Genomic DNA, 23,105 nt, shown 5'->3' with positions numbered 1-23,105 from the left:
TACGGAAAATGCAAAGTATGAGAAAGTAATCACTTATTTGCAGCAACAAACATCAAATTTCAAGTAAGAGATCCAAGGTCTCTGCTACAGTAAACCTCTTTTCCATTGTGCTACTACAGAATGACTTGAAAACTTAACTTGAACAATATGTTTAAGCATCATCAAATCTTAAAGTGGGACTGTGATCTCTTTGAAGTGTGTGTGCGTGAGAATGTTGGTCACATTGAGGATGTTGTATACAGGCTCACCCTTTCATTTATGTGTATGTATGATCTGCATTGTGTTAGATTTATTGATAGTTATTGATCAAATAAAAATATTGCTCTGAATTTTAATCAATTCCATTCATTTCCTAGGGGTGCCCACAAATGGGCACTAACAGTTCATTTAGGAGTTTTTATTTTCACCAACTTAACATTGTTGAATGAAGTCCAACTTTTTTGGGTATGCTTAGGTGGCAAACCTAGAAAAAGTCACCGAGTTTTGTTCCAATCAGGGGTGCGTTGCCCGAACAACGATATAACCCGCTGGTTAACCACCATAGTACGATGCATCATTGGGGAAATTAACGATGTAGTTACGACTGTGTCCCAAAACTGTGTCCCCAAATCTCTGTCAGAGATCCATTGTTTGAACCAAGTTGGTTCAGCAAATTGATGATGCCACAGGTAGTGGAGTAATGACGTCTAGGCCTACTAATAAATACGTTCAGATCGAATTAATGTCAAATTCTTGCTGTAAATAACAAACATTGCATTTAAGGACTACTTTTGTTATCCTATTTTTTTATCTGTTGTTTTATTTCCTGATATTAAATTAATTTATAAGTGTCCTCCTACGTCATTCCGCCCCGGGATTCCCCAGGGTCCTAGAGCACACAGCGCATGGGCGCTTTAAAAAAAAACAGTGCTTCTATTTTCTTGACAAACTAAAAGATGTCAAATTGAATTTGTATATATTTAGAATGATGGGTATGGAATGCGCTGCATTCATGCGGATGTAAGTCTACATGTCATAATAAGGAATGATGCTTCTAACCACAGCTCTAGTTCTAACCACACGACTTTGCGATGCTGCTAGCGATTGAGCGTTACGATGGTTTTGGGAAACACACAAATCGTTGAACTATGGAACGACGGAACTTGCGACCATAGTTGGCTAATGATGCTTTTGGGAAACGCACCCCTGATTAAGAGAAAAAAGTTATTTAAAAAAAAAAATCATTTTGCCCATTTGTCCCCAACATCACCTGAGAAAGAACCATCTCTTTCTTACCTTTTTATAATCTGGGGAACCTTTTTTGCCACAAAGAATCTTTAGTGAAACAGGAAGACTTTTTTATGGAACTATTTAGACAAAAAAGGTTCTTCTGTGCAGCATCGTGAAGCACCTTTATTTTTAAGAGTGTGAGTCAAAATCAAAAAGGGGATATTAAATGTTATAAATCGGGGAAAATGTATCATGTTTTGTTGAAAAATTAAACAAACAATTATGAAACTTTGAATAAATAAAAGGATGTTCTGAGAAGATTCTCGTGAATACTTCTGTGTATTGTGCATGTTTGAAATGTTTGGCAGGAATGCTACATTCAGCTGCCGCAAATTCATTTACATGGAAAGGTGTGGTTTTGATGCACAGTTATAGTTCTACTGATTGTTGAAAATGCAGAACCTATAATTATTGACAGTGAAAAAACACTTTTTAAAATTAGCGTATTTTGACATACCCAGCTCCACTTTTGCAGCCATATTTAGCATCTAAAAAATTCAACCTGAAGCATATAGGCTATTTATGTTCTTTACTGTATACTACACATGTTCTATACTGTCAGTGTTGAAGAGGGATATATATCCAGAGACTGGATCCCCAATGCTTGTATTGGCTAAGGTTACATGAGTTCCTGGAAAAGGAGTCTTTAACCAAGATTAAGTAACCACATTACAGTGATTCCCAGAATTAACATCCAGATAGAACTACGGTATCATATGAAAAAAGATCCTCTAAAAACATAATAAAATCATATTAAGAAACAATAACAGAAACAACCATCTACATGGTTTAATGTAATTAAATAGAAATTGTAGAAAATTAGGCTGCCTATACATTGTGCCAGGCCTTCGAAACATTATCACAGCCTCCCATTTTGTTTTATCAACTGAATGATGACATTTGTAAAAAACTATTTATTCAAAGTTTGAAAGTGACTTGTGCGCTACACAGACATGGAAAGAGCAACATGCAGAGTCCTTCAGCAATAATAGATTGCATTAAATTGTAGAATTGATGGCATTTGGACCAGGGTGTGAGAGAATTAACATGATTTATACTTTGCTTTTCATTGTCTGCCCATATTTTTGTAGTTTTTCAATGTTCAGAGTCGATGCAGTGTTACCATCTAAAGAGTATATTAACTATCAACCTGCCAGTCCACCTCTGGATGGAATGACTTGCAACCAAAGTAAAAATGCACATTTTTTTCTTAAAAAAGACCATTGTGAAAGATAATTGATTAAAGCTGTGCTGTATGCTATTTTTTGGTTTTAGATGCGATATATTAGAACCTAGAGGGATGGCAATGAAAACAGGCTGATGTTGGGCTCCATGAGAGGAGATTGCAGGGAAATAGAAAATACATAAACTCAGAAATGTAATACATATTTGCATTATTTGATTGTAATCTGTGAACTTAAAATCCCTAAAATTTTACTTTGGCCATTATTGGCCCGTCAACCCAATACTTGTAACTTATCAACATGCAATATACATTTTAACTTGATAATGATAATTAATCCATCCCTACATTTTTCATTAAAAGGTGGTTATAGGGGGTTATTGAGTTTTTCCTATGATTGTTTTCTGGTATTGAATTTATATTTTCCAATCAAACCTCAAAAATGTGTGAGAAAAAATACAAATATACATTTGCCAACCATATTAACATTTTTGTTTAAAGATCTACAGTATATTGAAGCAGGTATATTTGTCTTGAAATCGATAGTGTTTCAAATTCAGAATCAGAATCAGAATCAGAATTAGAAGAGCTTTATTGCCAAGTGTGCTTGCACACACAAGGAATTTTCTTTGGTGTTGGAAGCTTCTAGTACAGACATTCAACACAATGACAATACAATATAATACGATTTACAGTCTAAAAGATTCTAAATTGTGCATATATAAAATAAAGACTATTTTACAGAAAATGGGGGATAATAACATATAAGAGACATTGTACAGGGTAGTATATAGTAGAATAAACATATTAACAGATTGTATGTACACTTGTGCAAATGGATAATTTAGTAAGTAGAGGTAGTGTTATATACATGTATACATAAGATGTAGATATAATAAGGCACTATAGTGCACACTATAGGAGTAGTGGAAGTGGAATATTGCTCTTAAGGAGCAGTTATCTGTTTAGGAGGGAGATTGCCTGGGGGAAGAAGCTGAAGAAATTGACAGAGTTTGAAAATATAGCAACAGTAGGTCCTTGTATTTGTCATTGTATAGTACCTTCCCACTTTAAACGCAGGAAGCCAGTTCTGTTGCATTATCGTTGATAAAAGTAGAGGTCAAATTAAATTATTCCCCGTCTATCCTTACCATGCCGAAGTCTGCCACTAGGTGGCAACCGCTGCTCTCTTTTGAAACACCTCCGTGTGGAGTCGAGTTTGAAGCGAGGTGTTTTTCTCCTCCTCCAAAACCTGCGATAAGCCGTTTTCCAATGAGAGCAGGTGGAATTCCCCCATTCAACCAATGGCGCTCTGTTCTCGCCACGATCCTTTCGGGAAGGATGTGTGGGCTCGGCGATGGCGCTGCTGTGAAGTTGGTGGAAACGGGCAAGCCCAGGAAGCAGGATTTGAACACTACTACACCAGCTAAAGGTTAGGACCATCAGCTCGAGTGGGAACAAGTCAGTAGATGAGTCATATTTGGGTAACACATGCACCTTTCCGACAAGGAAATACACCGAAGGAAGATACTTCAGCGACGGCGGATATAAGATTGTGATTTTTTCCCCAAAGTTGCTCTGCGTGTATGAGAAATAAAGTGACCTCCGGCTAAAAACAGGCATGAGTTAGATCGAGTCCTGACACCCCTCGATCTGTCGACTTGCCCGTTTTTTGTTTTCAACTGAGGTGAAAGACGCGTCGAAAAGAGTCATCATGCCTGCCAAAACAAAGTATAATTTAGTCGATGATGGACACGATTTGCGGATTCCTTTACACAACGAGGACGCATTTCAGCATGGGATTAATTTCGAGGCAAAGGTAAAAACCCTTCAATATCACGATATCTTTATCAGACACGTATGTTGGTGGCTTTTCGCTATTAGACGCGATTAAATCCGGTGTTCTGTCGATTTATGCTACACGGCTGTTGTATCTGTTACTGTACACATTACGTTTTCAATCACATGGCGCCTTTAAAGTTGTTTTGCCACTTGTTTACATTCCGCGTTGTTGCCATGGAGCGAGTGCGCTTTTGATAGCACATTTAGTTTGATTAAGCTTGTAGACGAGGGATGTAATGAATGTAATCTCGTTGCCTTTTATTTCCAGTATATCGGTAGTCTGGATGTGGCTCGTCCTAACAGCCGTGTGGAGATTGTTGCGGCCATGAGGCGGATAAGGGTGAGTTTTATAGTACCTGTTTACTTTACTGCTTCCTGAAGTTGAGTGAGCTCAAAGTTTTTAGAATTTCAGCAATTAAATGTTCAAAAATGTTTAGCAGATCTTGATATCTAAGATGTTACGACGCGACTAAGCCCCCAGTATTCCGCACGGGTGGTCGTTGAGCCTCGAGCGACAATCAAAACACAAAAGCGGGAGGATCACGCAGCAAATTGCTTACAAAACGAAAGGTTGAATATCGATAGTCCTGTCAAAATGTATTTGATACATATACTGTATGTCAGCCCTGTAATTTACGTCGCATTTGCACATTTCATGTTTGTAAACAGAGAAGGGCTCTTTGAAGTGGGGGTCCCGTGTGTAAAGCACTTAAATGGCCCATTTTGGCTCTCACCAGTCATGCGGTATGTTAATGCATTGTCTTCTTATGGGGCTACATCCCCCTTGACAACAGATATGCGTTTTCTGGCATTGTTTCCTTTTTAATTCTTGAATAGTTGCAGATGTGGCTTGCAGAAAATGTTATAGCATTCTGTATAAACCAATTGATCAAAATCTTTCACAAATGTGTGAGTTTTGCTGTCCCCCTTTGTAGTTTTCTTGTTTTATTATATTGTTATTGTAGCTGGTAGAGCCCTCCACTGGCAGCCAAAACACATAGGTTCGAACCCCAGGGAACACATGCTGATAAAATGTAAACCTTCTAATGAATTATATTGAACAGAAGCACATGCCAAACGCAAAAATGTAAACAAAACCAAAAATGGTTATATGCTCCCTTTCCACTTGGAAACAGGAAATGGTTTTCCTTAAAAATGGTGTAATTGAATTTCCTCTCCATGACTGGTTCTTCAAGTCTGAGAGTCTGATATTATCGGTTAGCTTAGTGACAGTTCATTTAAACATTCACCTCTTGATTGTTTTCAGGGGTTTATTTTACCGGTGCATTTAATCTAGGTATCTACTTCCTCTGGCTGTTGATATGGAAGTTTTTCATTGTTTGAATCTGCTATAGAAGTCAAAGGATTTTCGGAAAGTGTGAGGCAAGGGTGGTTTTTCAATGTAACAGATAAAAGGTTTGTTTTGCAACATCCTGGTTTCCAGCATGGCATCACTCACCAGGTGCAAATGAACCTATTAACCTTTTCAGTTTGCCGGACCCCCTGCAATAGCTTGCCAATGGCTGCTGGCAAAGGGACAATCACACACACATTCAAAACAGGAAAATATTGGTTTATAGATCAAAAACATGAAAGCTACACAGAGGATTTATTTTGCTGTAGCTTTCTTTTTTCTTTTCGTTTTCTTTCTCCTTCAAGTGAGATGACAGACTTGAACATGCCGTCTACTATGTTGTAATGGTTTATTGAAACTATGTATTTTTCTTCTTTGGAATACAAACACTGTTGGTTTGCACTTTAAGTTGTTAGAATAAGAGATCATTGTTTGGTCTTATTGACCATAATTTATTTGCTGAGTAATTTAGCAGACAGCCTTTTTGTGTTCTCTGAAATTATAAAAATAGACTTTATTAAATAAAACATATTATACACCACCTTCACACTAATTTGATTATTTTAAGTTAACAATTTTAAGCTTTTGGAAATTATATGTCATTAAATAATAATGTGCGAATTATTCTGTGGAGCTGACTTTTGTCTAGTTTCATTGCAGTGCTGAGTAAAATTGTTGTTCCGTTTTTCAATACGTCATGTTCTGTAGGTACAGTATTTTACATTGTAGAATCATAAGAGCCTTTTGATAGCTGTAGAAAATAATTTCGGTTCTACTTTTCGATCCTAATAGCCATCACCATGATAAAAGGACATGGATTGCAGAGATTGTACAAAGTCTTAAAGTTGAAAAGAACTCCAGTGATCTGTGAAAAAATAGTTGGTTTAACTTCACTCCGATTACATTCATGCATTTGCCAGATACTTTCATCCAACGTGACTTTTAGTGCATTTGAGGTATGTGTTTTATTAGTGCATTCCTTCGATTCTAACCCAACTCTGACATGCCATGCTCTACCTGTTGAGCTATTGGTCCTAGAGATAATGTTTTGTGGCGAGATGTGGTGCCTTAGACATTCTGGCCGCTAGTTCTGAAAACTAACAGATTCTATGTGGCTGTGTTGGAAGAGTGATTCAGAGTCCATTGGGGCATTAAAAAGTTTGAAGCCAACAATTATGGGCAATTTCCACCACACCCAGATTCTATTTACCAGTATAATCATCAGGAGCTGGAAATGTTTATAGCAATGTTCTTAAGTTTAATGTAGTTCAAAGAATGTTTGTTATCATGTAACCAGTTAATAATAAAAATTTGCATACATTTACATTTCCCATAACAGCTTGCCATGTGTCTGGAGCTGCCTAAACTCTTTAGTCACAAGTTTTATAGTGGTTAATAATGTAGTCGGCCAAATGTATGACCTTTCTTAGCCGCATTTAATTTTCTCAGAGCCTAAGAATGATGCTGATGGCATCAAATATGTCCTGCTTGAGCCCCAAGCTCACCGTAACTTTTAAGTCCTCCCTTGTAATCTTTTAGTGTAGCAGTAACTATGGAGATTCAGTTAAGAAGTCGTTTTAACACACAAGTGCATCTGGTAAGGGAAAATTATAGCACAAACTAATCGTTTACTCGGCTTGAATTACGTTTATGGGATACCTAGCAGACGCCTCGTAACCGAAAACCTGATAACAACATTATCTACGTGGAGATGATTAGCATTAAGTAGATGTTGCTGTCACATTTGGAAAGGAGAATTCATGGTCTTGCGGGTCCTTCCGTAAAAGCTTTTAGACTCATAGTTTGCATAGCCGGTGCACTTTGCTCTTATTGCCGTGCCTCAAATTTATTGCAACATGTATTGTTGGCCTTAAGATGGTCAAAGCGCACTCCTTGCAGAACCGATGACTTATTGCACTTAGAAATTGACCTTAATTAATTGACTGGTTATGTGACGTTATAAATGAATTGTTTATAGTTGGGATCTTTCATCAGTGTACTTTGTAGAAATGGAAATGCCGCTTCTGCCTGGGTGGTTGTGTAGTCATGTTTTGGTCTTTTCTTTGTTGATTCCTTATAAGGTTGGGTAGCACCTATTGATTTTTAAAATGCATTTGGTTCTGATCGTTATTAATGCTAAGATTGGGATACGTTGGAATTTGTCTGTATTACATGTATGTAGCCTACTGTAAAGGGCTTTTTGCACCACAGGAACAATTTTGTAATAGGCTGTTTGCACATGACGTCACGGCACTGTGCAAAGTGCCGATGGAGGGCAACAAGTGATTTTCACCATAGGAATGCACTATAACAAACCCAAAATACCTATGTTTTGCATGGTTTTTGACTGTTCAAATCGATCAAACCATGAATGGTGTTTTTATTGTGTAGCAAAAGTTGATGTTCATGAAGGGGGAAAATGCGAGTATTGACTGAGAAACGGAGATAAAAGTGGCTTGTTAACCTGAATCTGCGGTTAGGATGAGCCCAGCTGGCCGGCTAATCTGTCGGACAAGGGCCGGGATAGAGCCTGAGCGTCTCAGGCCAGGGCCTAAATTTGAGGCCCGTGCAGGGCTCTAATGCCACAGAAGAACCTTTTTTGTCGAAATGGTTCCATAAAGAACCTTCAACATCTGAAGAACCTTTCTGTTTCACAAAAGGTTCTTTGTGGCGAAAAAAGGTTCTTCAAAATATAAAAAGGTGAGAAAGAGATGGTTCTTTAAAGAACCTTTGACTAAATGGTTCTTTGTGGAACCATAAATGGTTCTTTTATGGCATCGCTGTGAAGAACCTTTTAAGCACCTTTATTTTTAAGAGTGTAGTGACAACAACTCATTTTAAATAGCATATTGTTATTCATTAGAATGCATGAGAAATAAAGAAATGAAAGGTTTTAGTGTCCGCTAATATTTTTATGCACATGGGATGCGGTAGAAAATTGTGAAATTGAACAATAAAATCAACCATATGTTTATGTGGCAACATGCTTTCTTCTGTCAGTATCGTTATAACATTTTCGTTGTTCTCCTTTAGAGGTTCTCCTTTAGCATATGAAAGCAGAAAGGTTGAGAACAGCATGTTAATAACCCTTATTGATTCTCTTTCTGTCCCTCCTTTAGCTTATTTAACTGTGCCGGCAGGTTGATGTGTAACTTTGTGTGTTTGCCTCAGGCTGAGCTTTCAAACAACAAAGTTGTCTGTGGTCTAACAATAGTTCTAGAGTTGTGTTTTTGTTATAATAGTTGTATATATTATATATTATATATTTACCCCTTTCTGCCTTGATAACAGAACGGGGGAATAATATCCCCTGTTGTTTGTCTGGCTTTTTTGTTGGATGACTTCACTTTAGCAAGGCCTCTTGAGATCAAGCCCTTGAATGACTGTTGACCAGAATCCATTCCATTGGTGCACTTCATTTAGCCTCCAAAGGGTCTCTTTGACATTTTAAAAAGGTCTCTTCATCCTGCCTTCCCCAACTGACCATCTCCTGTGACCGGCGGGTAAACAACAAAGCCGGAGGATACTCGAGCCGTCCCCTGCTTTACCATAGTAACCACGAACAGTAAATTGACTCATAACTCTCTTTCTTTCCCCTCGTGCCTTGCAACCACACAGCCAGATTTCACCTTGAAGTGCGGTTTTGTTTCTTTTACAACACATCATCTGTTTTGAGACCTTTCACTTTTAACAAATGAAGATCCTGGCCTAATTTGATCCACGTTTTAATTAACGGCTGTACAGTAGTGGCACAGAGGTATAACTCACTTCTCTGTATTCCTCCTTTTATCTGAAGGGAAAAGGACTTATTAAACACCCCATAGATAAATCCAGATATCAGGCTCAGATGCGTGTTGAATGTACCAAGGACGGTCGTGTTTATTAATAATGTGTTTGAAGCCAAGAAACCACTTGATGAATAAAAATGTAATAAATTATAAATATATAAGACAACAGCTCCACTTGATGCAGTGTATTCAAGTTTAATAGATGTTGCTCAGCGCTCTCTAACATCTGTTGATTCATTTTTTTTTTTGTCTTTTTTAATTTTGAGTTTAGTGTTTTTGTATTAACGGCCCTTAAAGTTTTTGGCTGCAGGTAGTTCTTTATCACTCAGTGGGTCGAGGAGCTTTCTTCTGAAATAGTTCAGTCGATGTAAATGTCTTAGGACTGTGATTTAGTGCTGTGATGGTCTTCTTTTCTCACCCTCTCTCTTTATAGCTCTATTTCCAGTGTTAGCTTTAAGCCCACTTCATGCCCTGGGGTGATTCACTGGCTCGTTGTGTTCGGTTAAATCTTTATTAGCTCCGGTCTTGTCTTTGTTTTCAGAGTAAAGAAATGGGTTTGGTCATCAGGGCATTTGAACTGACATTTTAAGATGTATGGACAAAAATTTAAGCAATGATGTTATCAAAAATGTTAGCTTTTTGTGTAGAATTGTTCTCTTTTTTTATTTGTTATGTGTTATTAAAGCCAGAAAAACAATATAATTCTCATTTCAATGTGGCTTTACCTATATTTTATGTGATTTATGTGCGTATCTAGTTTTTATTTAGCTTTGCTCTGTATTATTAGTTTAGTATATTTTTTGTCTTTTTTTATTCTTATTTGTTCTTTGTTTGTTTCTATCTTGTTGTTATTTTCTATTACTTTTGTTTTATTTTCTCTTTCTTATGTAAAGCGCTTTGAGATGCTACTTTTAAAGGCGCTATATAAAATAAAGTTATTATTATTATATGGTCTATTACTATTTACTAACATATCTGTGTTGTTTTTTTAAAGCTGCAATATGCAATTTATTTGGTTCAAATTAAACCAAAATCTGTTAGTTTTTGGAGGATCTATGTAATGCAATATAATATAAATAACTACGTTTTTAGAGGTGTATAAAAACTTTACCTAATGAAGCGTTATGTTTTTATTACCTTGGGATGAGCTGTTTCTATCTACATACACAGCGGGTCCCCAATCGCCATGTTGCTTCAACAGTAGCATTAAACGGACAAACTGATCTACAGAGCGTGTCGTAAATATGTTATCTCCTTCGACAAAGAAGCGAAAATCTGACGACATCTTAGTCCTATGTCAGCCACCATAGTGCTCTGAAAGGGAGTGGGGTGGAGTGAGCCATTGGTTGCAGTTCGCAACCTCACTGTTTGATCCTGCGTAATTTCGTACACTGGACCTTTTAGCAAGCGTCTAAAAAAATCATTGTGCGTTAACTTATACTTGCAGCGATATGCTTCAAAAAATGATTATAAATTATGAATTGAGCTGTCAGGTACGATTTCACAAGTAATGTCAGATGTTTTTTAACCCACCTAAAGTAACCTGCATTTTTTGTTTCAAGCGGAGATGGCAAACGCAAAAGTTTTAACACTAATCATTTTTAATAGTTTCAACTCTTACTGCATTGTTTCAACCTTCTGGCTGTTAGTTATCTTTTACACAAGCATGTATCAAAGTTATTTATTTAGCAATAGAGACTGTTGAAAAACTCTTCAGTCATTTAGTCTTTTGCTATATAAATATATTTTTTCCAGTCATAATTGCCTGCAAATACAAAATGTCTATTTTCTGCTGTTGAATTAGGTGGAAATGCAACAGAATGTAGAAAGGATATTTCGTATCGGTGTCCAAAATCGATTCTGCCAAGCTGTTTTGCTGTGTGAATTATTGAGCGAATGGGCAGTGTCATAAAGAGCTCATGCCAGTAAATGAGCAGTTGGCCAGCACATACCTCTGTTTACAATGACATTAATTCATTAGTTCATCAAAACTGCTTTTCATAATACAAACACAGTGTTTCCCACAGAATTTTGTGAGACTATGGGGGCTAAACATATTTTCATCTTGGGGGGTCCGGGGGCATGCTCCCCCATAAGAAAATTTAGCATATTTTAAAGGTAAATGCTGCAATCTGGTGCATTTTAAGAGCAAAATTAAGTGACTCAATCTCTAAGAATACAATAGCTATAGTAGTAATTTAATCATTGGCACCATAGATATAAATGGGGATAACACATGGTAAAATGAGTTCACAAACAAAAAAAGTCAAAAACATGTAGAGCATGAGCCATCAAAAAATGAAGCAAAAAAGTGTTTAACAGTTGAACTAATTTATATATTACTGTAGCGGGTTCGTTAGGATAAGGAAGGAAGAGGACGAGCTTGGCGAGACTGACACGACTTTATTCCATAAAAACAACTTAAATAGAGCACCCAAAGTAAACAGCATAAATATCCACGGCTTTTCCTTCAGCCTGGCTTGCGTCGCTCGGAAGTCAGCGAAGGTCCTCCTTGCTGACTGAGAGGTTTCCGTCTGTGGCAGCTCGTGTCGAGTCCGTCTCTCTCACGGCATTGTGCCTACGTCGGGTGTTTATATTCTCTCCCCGCGCCCTTACTGGAACGAGACACAGGTGTTGGTCATTTGTAATTACTCCACTCACTTACCGCTCGTCTCCCGGCTCTCTCTCCTGCCGCATACCTCGCTACACCACGCTCCCCTCGCCACATACCCCCACCGCCTGACTCAGGCCGGGGAACCGTCCGGCCTGCAGCCCCCCCCCCATTCCTGGAGAGGAAGTCGGCTACAACCATTCGCGCACCCGGCCTGTGGACCACCTGGAACTTAAAAGGCTGTAGCGCCAGATACCAACGGGTGATCCTGGCGTTGGAATCTTTCATGCGGTGGAGCCACTGCAGGGGAGCGTGGTCTGACCAGAGGGTGAATTCCCGGCCCAGGAGGTAGTACCTAAGGGTGAGAACGGCCCATCTGATGGCCAAACATTCCTTTTCAATAGTGCTGTACTTAGCCTCTCTCTTTGAGAGCTTGCGGCTAATGTACAGCACTGGCCGCTCCTCACCCCCCACCTCCTGTGCCAGGACAGCACCCAGCCCTCTGTCCGACGCGTCAGTCTGTAACAAGAAAGGGAGAGAGAAGTCAGGAGAGTGTAAGAGCGGCCTGCCACACAGGGCAGCCTTCACCTGGGAAAACGCCTGCTGGCACTGCTCTGACCATTGGACCGGATCTGGCGCCTCCTTTTTAGTAAGATCAGTCAGCGGGCTGGTGAGGTCCGAATAGTTGGGCACAAACCGTCTGTAATATCCCGCCAGCCCCAGGAACTGTCTTACCTCCTTTTTGGTCTTGGGACTCGGGCAGGTCGCAACGGCTGCGGTCTTATTAATTTGGGGCCGCACTTGCCCGTGCCCCAAGTGGAAGCCCAGATACCTAACCTCCACCCGCCCAACCGCACACTTCTTCGGGTTGGCCGTGAGACCGGCCGCCCTCAGCGCTCCCAAAACCGCCCTCAAGTGTTGGATATGCCGCTGCCAGTCATTGCTATAAATGATGATGTCATCCAGATAAGCAGCGGCATATGCCGTATGGGGCCGGAGGATACGGTCCATGAGGCGCTGAAAGGTGGCCGGTGCCCCGAACAAACCGAACGGAAGCGTCACGAATTGGTGTAAACCGAACGGCGTGGTGAAGGCAGTTTTTTCTTTAGATAATGGCGATAGGGGGATCTGCCAGTACCCTTTCGTTAAGTCCAACGTCGAATAAAACCGAGCCGTGCCTAGCCGGTCCAGTAACTCATCGACCCGTGGCATTGGATAGGCATCGAATTTCGATACCGCGTTCACCTTGCGATAATCCACACAGAACCTGACCGAGCCGTCCGTCTTGGGAACCAAAACTATCGGGCTCGCCCAGTCACTGTTGGATTCTTCTATTACCCCCATCTCGAGCATTGCCGCTAATTCCGTCTGAACCACATTTTTCTTGTGCTCAGGTAAACGATAGGGCCGGCTACGAACTACAACGCCCGGCACCGTCTCGATATGGTGCTGAATGAGTTTCGTGCGTCCCGGTAGGGGCGAGAACACGTCTGCGAATTCCGCTTGCAACCTGGCAATGTCCGTGAGCTGGGAGGGTGAGAGGTGATCTCCCCCCGGAGCCAGAGCGAGTGATTGTGGTTTTATATTCGCTTCTGGTCCCAGATCATCCTCTCCACTAATTACCGTCGCCAGCAACACGGGCTCCACCTCCTGCCATTTTTTTAGGAGATTGAGGTGGTAAATTTGACGCGCCCCGCTCCTATCTGACCGTATTACTTCATAATCAAGATCTCCCACTTGCCGTGTGACCTCAAACGGCCCTTGCCACTTGGCTAGTAATTTGGAACTCGAGGTGGGGAGTAATACAAGCACTTTTTCTCCCGGTGAAAATTTCCGGAGGTTGGTTCCCCTGTTATACAGCCGGCTCTGTTTATCCTGGGCCTGTAACAAATTCTCCATAGATAGCCGCCCCAGTGTATGGAGTTTTGTTCTCAGGTCCAGGACATGTTGAATTTCATTCTTGCTGTTGGAGGGTCCGTCCTCCCAAGTCTCTCTCAGGACGTCCAAAACCCCTCGGGGCTGGCGTCCAAAGAGAAGCTCGAAGGGGGAAAACCCCGTGGAGGCTTGCGGGACCTCTCGCACAGCGAATAAGAGGGGTTCTAACCATTTATCCCAATTTTTGGCGTCCTCGTGTACGAACTTACGAATCATGGTTTTCAACGTGCGATTAAACCGTTCGACCAAGCCGTCTGTTTGAGGGTGAAAGACGCTGGTACGGACCGATTTAATGCCCAGTAATTCATACAGCTCGCGTATTGTGCGTGACATGAACGCCGTGCCTTGATCCGTGAGGATCTCCCGGGGGATCCCCACGCGGGAGATGACGCGAAACAGTGCCTCCGCCACGCTTTTAGCCGAGATGCTGTGGAGCGGCACTGCCTCGGGATATCGGGTTGCATAATCTACTAAGACTAATGCAAATCGATGTCCTCTCGCTGACCGCTCTAATGGCCCGATGAGGTCCATACCAATTCTATCGAAGGGGACCTGCATTAGCGGTAGAGGGCGCAATGGCGCTTTTGGGGAGGCCGGAGGGTTTACCAGCTGACATTCACGACACGAGGCGCACCACCTGCGTACGTTCTCGTGAATGCCCGGCCAAAAAAATCGGGCCATGAGACGGTTTAGTGTCGAGTTTTGTCCTAAATGCCCCGCCATAGGATTACAATGTGCCGCCTGGAAAAGCATTTCCCGGCGGCCCCGTGGTACCAACAACTGGGTTGTATCTTCTTTTGTTTGAGCGTCTTGGGCCACTCGATACAACCGGTCTTTTATAATTGCAAAATAAGGGTAGGAGCGCGGTTGGTCAGGCTGGAGGGGTTGGCCGTCTACACAGCGAACCTGTTCCCAGGCGAACTTGAGGGATTCGTCCCGGGACTGTTCCAGAGGGAAGTCATCGCGTTCCGAGAGGATTCGCCCCTCGGAACCGCGCGCTTCCCCTGTAACAGCCTCTCCCGCCTGTACAACCGCGCCGACTCCCTGTGTCTTTGGACCCCAAGCGACACCCGCACACAAGTACCCCAATAATTCCGTAAATGCAGGCCAATTGGTTCCCAAGATCAGCGGGTGTCGTAGGTGTGGGTTAACCGCCACCTCCACTCTATGCTTTTCTCCCCGGAATTGAATAAAGACGGGGATTAAAGGGTATCTCACCACATCCCCGTGTATGCACCGTACCCGAACCATGCGGCTGTTATCCAATGCCCCGGGCCGAACCAGGCTTTGATGGATGGAGGTTTGGTTGCAACCGGAATCCACCAGAGCCGGGTATGTACCTCCCCCTATACTCACAGGAATTTGGTACTCTCCGCTCTGACCGGGGGCAGCCTGTGGCGTGTCGGGAACCCGGATCATCGTCCCGACCTCCATCACTGGACACCGATCGACCCAATGGTCCGGGTCCCCGCAGCGCCAACAGGCCGGCCCAGGCGTCTCCGCCATCCGAGTGGCGGGAAGTGGAGCACGGGAAGGGCGCGGAGAGAGGTTGGACCCATTGCCGTCCTGGAATCCCCCGACAGCAACGGCAGGAGTCGCCTCGCCCAGTCCTCCGGGGGCCAGCCGCTAGTTTCCGCCGTCTTCTCAAACAGGTCGAGAAATGCCTCGGGGTCATCCTCTGGCCCCATTTTCAACAGCGGCAGGAACGCGGCGGTTGTCGCGGGCGCGGACGCTTCTGCCCGAACCCCCTGGTCCATCCAGCTCCGGAAGCTCTCGCGGTCCTCTCGCTGGGCCTGGAAGACGGACTGGAAGCGGAGCTCGTGGTCATTCCGAAGGTCCAGCAGCGCCTGGTGTTGTTCGCGGTGGAGGACCGCGAGATGTCCGCAAACGGCGTGCCCGATGTTGCCTGCATGATGGCAGTGTCCCTCCTTCTTCCTTCCCGGGTTTCGGCACCAGTGTAGCGGGTTCGTTAGGATAAGGAAGGAAGAGGACGAGTTTGGCGAGACTGACACGACTTTATTCCATAAAAACAACTTAAATAGAGCACCCAAAGTAAACAGCATAAATATCCACGGCTTTTCCTTCAGCCTGGCTTGCGTCGCTCGGAAGTCAGCGAAGGTCCTCCTTGCTGACTGAGAGGTTTCCGTCTGTGGCAGCTCGTGTCGAGTCCGTCTCTCTCTCGGCATTGTGCCTCCGTCGGGTGTTTATATTCTCTCCCCACGCCCTTACTGGAACGAGACACAGGTGTTGGTCGTTTGTAATTACTCCACTCACTTACCGCTCGTCTCCCGGCTCTCTCTCCTGCCGCATACCTCGCTACACCACGCTCCCCTCGCCACAATTACCATATATTAAAAATGCAGGCCGGGCATCAGGCCTTTTTCACAGTGCCATTGTCCCACTCCCCCGCATGGCAGTGGGCCTATCACTTTACTATCCGGACCAGAGCATGCATACATTCTTGTGATGCGGCGACTGTTTAGAGTTAACCCGTAAGAAAAGCGCACACTCTCTCAGCACAACAGAGTAATGTTAAGTTTGTGATTTATTATTTTTTCAACTTTATGCGCGCGTTGCCCAGACCTATCAGTTTATATCAAAGTAACACGAGAGCAATTAATGACAGACGCTTTCTCTTGCAATACACGCCTATCGGTCTGAGCAGCGCTGCTTGATGGCCGACAAACCAAATATATTGACAAGTTTTGGACACGGTGACACACAGGGCAGCATGTAATCGTGTGTGGTGCGCCCCCGTATAATTTATTTTTCTTACGGCGACAGCCGAAGCTAAAGGAGGAATTTAAGCAGACTCAAGCCCATCATGCATTCAAATCATTAAAATTGGCGGTTGGCAATCAAACTACGTTCTGTGCCTGAGCAACAAACAAATATACTCAAAACATTTTTCTAACCTAATAAAGAAACGAAATGAAATATAACTTTTTAACTGTTTATTTATTCTAAACTATTTTAACAGTTTAAACAGTGTCATTCACATCATTAATTCAAATTCGTGCTCCAGCACATTTTTAGCCGTGAACAATGATACAACAACAAAACAGCAGTGCAGAATTCAACGTTACAAATAGTTATGTTGTTGTAAGAAAAACAATTTGGCTCGTTTTAAGACTGTGGCGGAACAAAATAGTCTATGGCGGGCCGCCATAGTCTCGTCAATGAATGGGAAACACTGCAAACATTTAGAGTTCGAAAATTTAGAATTTAGAGTTTTTCACGAAAAACAGCGAATTTGGACATCCAAGGTTTCGGAAGGACAATGACGATATAACTAATATTTTACTATGGGATTGAATATAGTACCTGATATATGTAAATGAAACACTCAGATAGGTTAAGTATTCATTAGTAGCATTTAATCTGCCTCAGGACAGTCTGTTTTATGCTATCACAGTAATGAGATACGGCAGAATATATAACCATAATCACAGCGCACATTGTCTACTCAAGTCTTTCCACACCTGTGAGATCAAACTGTTTCTCCTGGTTCTCTCAAGGCTTGTAAATGTACAGCTCTTCGTTTTAAAGTTGTCAAAGCAGGGCTCAACGCTAAGGTTATTTCTACTGGCCCGGTCGGGCAAGTGATTCGAATTTTTACTGGCCCTGCCAAAATTTTCACTGGCCCCACCTTAAAAAGTAATAAATAAATAATATTGTCTGTGTAATCTCAATAAATAAGGTAATGATATAAAAACTATTAGCCTAACTGAAATTTCAAGTATTAAAATATAGAAGTAGTATGTGCAAAAGCAATAGCACAAGTAAATGTAATAAAACAAACATACAAATAAAAATAATGAGTGCTTTTCAGGTGTTTCAGGTTGATCTAATAGTAGTTATCAGATAAAGAAATTAAATAACCAGATGTAAAATAAGCCTTTATAGAATTCACCATATAAATTAAACCTTGAAACCTTGGCAGTGAATGTTTTTTTCTCTACGTCATTTGTTGTTTGATGAACGTTAAAAACAGAGATGTTTATTATGGTGCTGCCCCTTTAAGAGATGCACGGATGTAATAAACTGTTACACGCGCTTTGTTTCCTAACTGTTTCTGTTTACTTAAGACATAATGGATTACTTTTACAAGGATGCTTGATAATATGGCCATTTTGGCATACTTTTGTGTGGATATGTCTGTCAAGAAGACATGAAAGAGAACTCAATTCAGTATTTTGCGCATTGTCGGAGATGCGGCTTTCCGACAGCGTGCAAATCATACACACAGCCGAACCGAATCGACTTCTCTTTTGCATCGTCTTGAGAATATGGCAAGGCTTAAAAAGTTGTAAATTATAATCTTTCATTTGCGAAACAAGACTGGCCCTGTAGGGCAACTGACAGTCCCGGAGCCATCGGGCAGTCCTTATTGTCGAGCCCTGCAAAGGCTATGGAAGCATCTGTAATTGATTCATATTTTTCTCGTCCTGGACTTTTTAGAGCTTCAGCTGACCAGTTCTTCACAGCTTCAACCGTTACTGTATCACACCTAGTGATTTACAGACACTATCAAAGAACATCAGCATCAAAAATATTTGTGGGACTAGAAGGCTTTCGAGGATTTTGAAAGCCTTCTAGGCCCACAATGTATCTACTATTCAATCCAAATGAGAGGAGAGGAAATACTGTCTTCATCCCCTCTTTATAGCATTGATTCATGTCCTTATTGTGCTAGCTTTATGTGAGGAGAATTAAGCTTTTAATTTGCAGTGGTTAAATTGAAGCAGTAGATTTGATGGTTGATCAGCAGCTGAGTTATAATAGCTATTATGGTTTAATGGGTGTTTGTGACATTATGCAGTGCTGTGATTGGCACACAGCTTATACTGGCCTGGAGTTATGGTCTTTAATGCTAGCTGCTGGTTTGCATTATTTATGTCAGTTTTGCTTCGAAAAAGAAAATTTTCCAGCTTAATTTTAACTTGAAAGGAGCTGGCATCTGTAATAGAAGGGCCACACAATTATCTATAAAATAATTAAGATTATGGCTGCTGTGATTAACTATTCATAAACGTGATAATTGCAGCATTTTGTTTAGATCTACTCGCATTCTTGCTACTCGGGCGTTTTAACCAATCAATGTCCACTTTGAGCATTACCACAGTGGAGAATCATGTGTGTTTGAATTCTCTCTTGATCTGTGTGTTTAACGTTCCCCACATTTCTTTAATCTACATGCAGCTTCTGACAGCTCACCTTCTTGCAACCAAACTACAACATACCCTATAGTTGGTGTAAGACACAGTGTAAATAATATTTACATATGTTTCATGTATGCATTTTGCAGGCTTTGCCCCAAGGCGACTTACAGTATACACATTTATCAGTTCATGTGTTTCCTGAGAATCAATACCATGGCCTTGAAATTGATAGCTTATTGCGTAACAAGTCCATCAGTGAGCTTTGAGCTGAACGTTTGGGCTCAATATTTCGCAGTCAGCACTTCAATGAAGTATAATGAGCATTTTCATATTGTTGCATTGTTCACATTCTGTGTATAATCTATTTAAAACTTGAATAACTATTTTTTTGTTATTGCTGCTATGACAGCTAATGTGCAGTTGGCCATGTATGCACTGCCACGATTATACTGATGTGTAAAACAGAATTAAATAAATTCAGATGAATAGTTCTCAGCTTATGATGGATGTGTTTGTGTAGCATACGCAGTGTTTCCCCCTAGGTTTACGGCTTGGGGGGGGGCTGCGGTCTCTATATTTTTTTGCGGCGGAGGTCCTGACCATACTTTTTTAAATAAATAATGTTAAATCAATCAATCTAATGTTTTATCAGGCCATTTACTTTATATTCTATATAGCCACAGTCTGTATGAAACATAGAAGGTCTGGTAACTGAGAAAATGTGTTGTAGGCTCTGGTGCTGAAGCGAAGTCCCAGTGGTCTATTTTCATATTTAAAAAAAACTACTGACAACAAAATGTAGCAACTGAAATAAATATATCATGAGCAGGAGTACTTACAAAGTTACTAACAGCCTTTCCATGCCATTCATACTAGAACTGATTCTAAATATTCTTTCCAATTAAAACATGATTCACAATGAAATGCTCTTAACATGTTGATTATTTATGCTATTAATATCATAAATGCTATATGTAGATACAAGACGTTATGTTTTATAATCTGTCACAGACCTATATAGCAAACAGTAAACTGACTGACAGCTAAAAATACTTTATTACTGCTGCATTTTCGTTTACTTAAAGAGCAGGTTTCAAGGTTTTTGTAAGTGTCCTAATGTTGTATTAGAGTCCCCAACAACATTTTCAAATGCATCAAAGGTAAAAAAAAATGGTGCTATTTTCTTAAAATAAGCATTTAGTGTCTATCCATTTCTCAAAGATCCCTAAACGATTCCTCCGAAGCTGTTCAAATGTATCGCTTCTCTAAGCTCCTCCCTACCGCGAGTCTAGTGTGCTCCGATTGGCCAACTGGCCCAATCAGTTGTGATTGGTCTTTCTTCATACACTGCGTGTCAGAAACGAAACGCCCATTACCACAGTTCTTATCTCAGGAAGGTTTTTGTAAACAAAGACGCTGTGTGTAAAAATGGCATCAGTATTACCATATCACAAGTTTTTATCTTCATAAACTTATCTTCATAAACCATTCAGACTATTGTTTTCTGTTGATCTTTTTTCGTCACAGAGAGGAGTAACTGAGCAAGTTAGCGAGAGCTTCCAAACATAATGCACACACCTTTACATAATAAAATGATATAGTGCTGCAGTCAGTTTTTAAAGTAATGACAAGCAAACCGTTTTGTTTGAAGGGGATCGTGACCACAGCTAAACTTTGCACACTTGACAAAACCATAATGTGAGACACGTTAGCAAAGTGCTACCGTGACTAAACGATAAAGGGATACAGTTTGTACAATACTACGACATGTAGAACGACAACAGTCTACAATAACCACCACATTATTAGGTAAGAGTTGGATTATTAAAACTGTAACACTGTTAACTTATACGTTGTTTACCTGGAAACCTACAGCTGTACTAAATATACAACACGGATTAGCACAATTACTTTAACATATATTGTAAGCACTCAATTTAACATGTACACATAACGTATTTATCATACTTACAGCTTGTGGTTCTGAGACGCTTGTTAGTCCAAATAAAGTTGCTATTGACTTATCTTTAAGGGTCTAGAGGCTGGCAAATCCCGCGTTGAACTCACCAAAATTTGAGAAGCAGTTGTCGGTAAAATTACGAGCACATTACACAAGGTTGGAATTGTACTGCAGTGGTATCGTGAGAAAAAAAATGTAACCACTGATCCTTCACATCGTCATCCTTTGGCAGCGAAAACAAAGTACATTTGCGTTCACAGCACAAAACACAGCGTCCCCTCGACATGTATATGCAACACTACCTGAAGTGCTAGTGGGCAGGTCAGAGTGTTCCTGTTTCGCGGGAAGGCGGGGATTGTGCTGATGCATTACACTGTGACGTATCGATGTTACACTCAAAAGATTCGAAAGCCTCACGATTTGTTTGGGCGGTTCGGAGTCGACTCCTTACTTTGGAAGCCAATATCTTAATTTATCATGGACTTTTGGAAATAACAACTTTGCAGATCGTCAAAATTGAAGGAAAGCTACGTTACACACTGAAATGCCGGTAATTTTATGAGATTCATGAAACCTGCTCTTTAAGCGTTACAGAAAAAGTGTCCATTTATTTACCTGCTCTTGGTGTCTGCAGGTCTTTATATGCGACGTGTCTTTGGCGGGAGAAGCAGCGCTCACGGAGCGGAAAGGGTTCAATTGAAGTGCGTTTGGCGAGATATTGTGTATGTATGGTAAGATATTAGAGGGTATAGCGGCAAAATATAATCAACATAAATGTCCCTGAGTGCGCGTGATGTGTACAACTCAGTTATGTAGACACGCGCCGCTGCTCAATTTAAACCACAGAAATAGTCTGATTTTGTTAATTGTTCATTGTGTCTTGCGGTGCGGATGGAACGAAGGATAAGCTGGGTGAAAACCTGTCATCCGGTGGTAACTGGACTGTTACTTGTCAGGGGCAGGGCATGCGTAAAATTAGTTGAGTGTACACTCAACTAATTTTGAGTGTACACTCACTCATATTTACCATGATACAACGCGAATCAACCGTCTGATTAGAATCAGCTGGAGGAGAGTGATCGTTAATGCCCTGTATGTCATGAATGTACGTTTATACACTTGTGTTTGTTCTTGTTAACAGCTGTTTTCCACTTTTTGAGAATAAACAGATTAAATGAATGTTATATATAGCAGTGTTTTATTTTAAATATATTAAGTAATTTTATTAAACGTTATAAATGTAATCAGGGATGCACGATAAATTATCGGCCATATCGGTATCGGCCGATAAATGGTCATTTTTCATGTTATCGGTATCGGCCAATAAATGGTCATTTTTAATGTTATCTGTATCGGCCGATAATAAAATTTAGGCCGATATATTATAGCCGATAAATCATAAATCATTTCCTCTGGTTAAACTTCTTGAGGTGCACGCTGCTCACAGTTAAAATTCAGTACAGCACTGTCTTTCTGTCGTGATCATTCACTTACTGCTATTAGCAAAACATTGTTGATGTAGGTACAGTATGTAGATATTTATGAATATGTAAATTATAGCAACAAAAGCATGTTGTTTGAATCAGACTGCTGTCTGAATGCTTTATGTCTTTAACTAATGGTTTCCTTGTTTTCTGCAGTGAATGTTTTCATATAAAAGCAGTTGTCCACGTTTTGCCTTTTGTTTCAGTCTTAGGGAATTTTATATTAATATTTAGATACTGTATATCGGCCAATATATCGGTTATCGGATTCCAATGTTAAAGAATTATCGGTTATAGTTATCGGCCAAAATTTACATATCAGTGCATCCCTAAATGTAATAGTAAATAAACATGGCAAACATTTGTTTTGTTCTCTTTATTAAAAACGAATACAATAAATGTGACAGATAATGTAAAAATGAACTTTACCATTTTACAAAACAATCCATAAAACAACACAGGTGTAATATAAGCGTTATGACGAATGTCCGCGACAGTACTGTCAGACGCAGGATAT

General features: G+C 40.9%; 1 protein-coding gene across 1 annotated transcript in view; it reads left to right on the top strand.

Annotated features, from left to right (window-relative positions):
* Positions 1–3,596: 3,596 nt before the first annotated feature.
* The window catches only part of nos1apa (nitric oxide synthase 1 (neuronal) adaptor protein a), a 142,398-nt gene continuing 122,889 nt past the window's right edge, over positions 3,597–23,105 (top strand). Inside the window, exons 1-2 of the mRNA XM_057337145.1 lie at positions 3,597–4,271; positions 4,563–4,634. Of these exons, the coding sequence (XP_057193128.1) occupies positions 4,167–4,271; positions 4,563–4,634 (177 nt within the window). The 5' untranslated portion in view covers positions 3,597–4,166. The remainder of the gene's footprint in view (positions 4,272–4,562; positions 4,635–23,105) is intronic.

The sequence above is a fragment of the Triplophysa rosa genome, linkage group LG7 (assembly GCF_024868665.1).
Source record: "Triplophysa rosa linkage group LG7, Trosa_1v2, whole genome shotgun sequence".
NCBI classification, from domain to species: domain Eukaryota; kingdom Metazoa; phylum Chordata; class Actinopteri; order Cypriniformes; family Nemacheilidae; genus Triplophysa; species Triplophysa rosa.
This window is presented reverse-complemented; position numbering and strand designations above follow the sequence as displayed.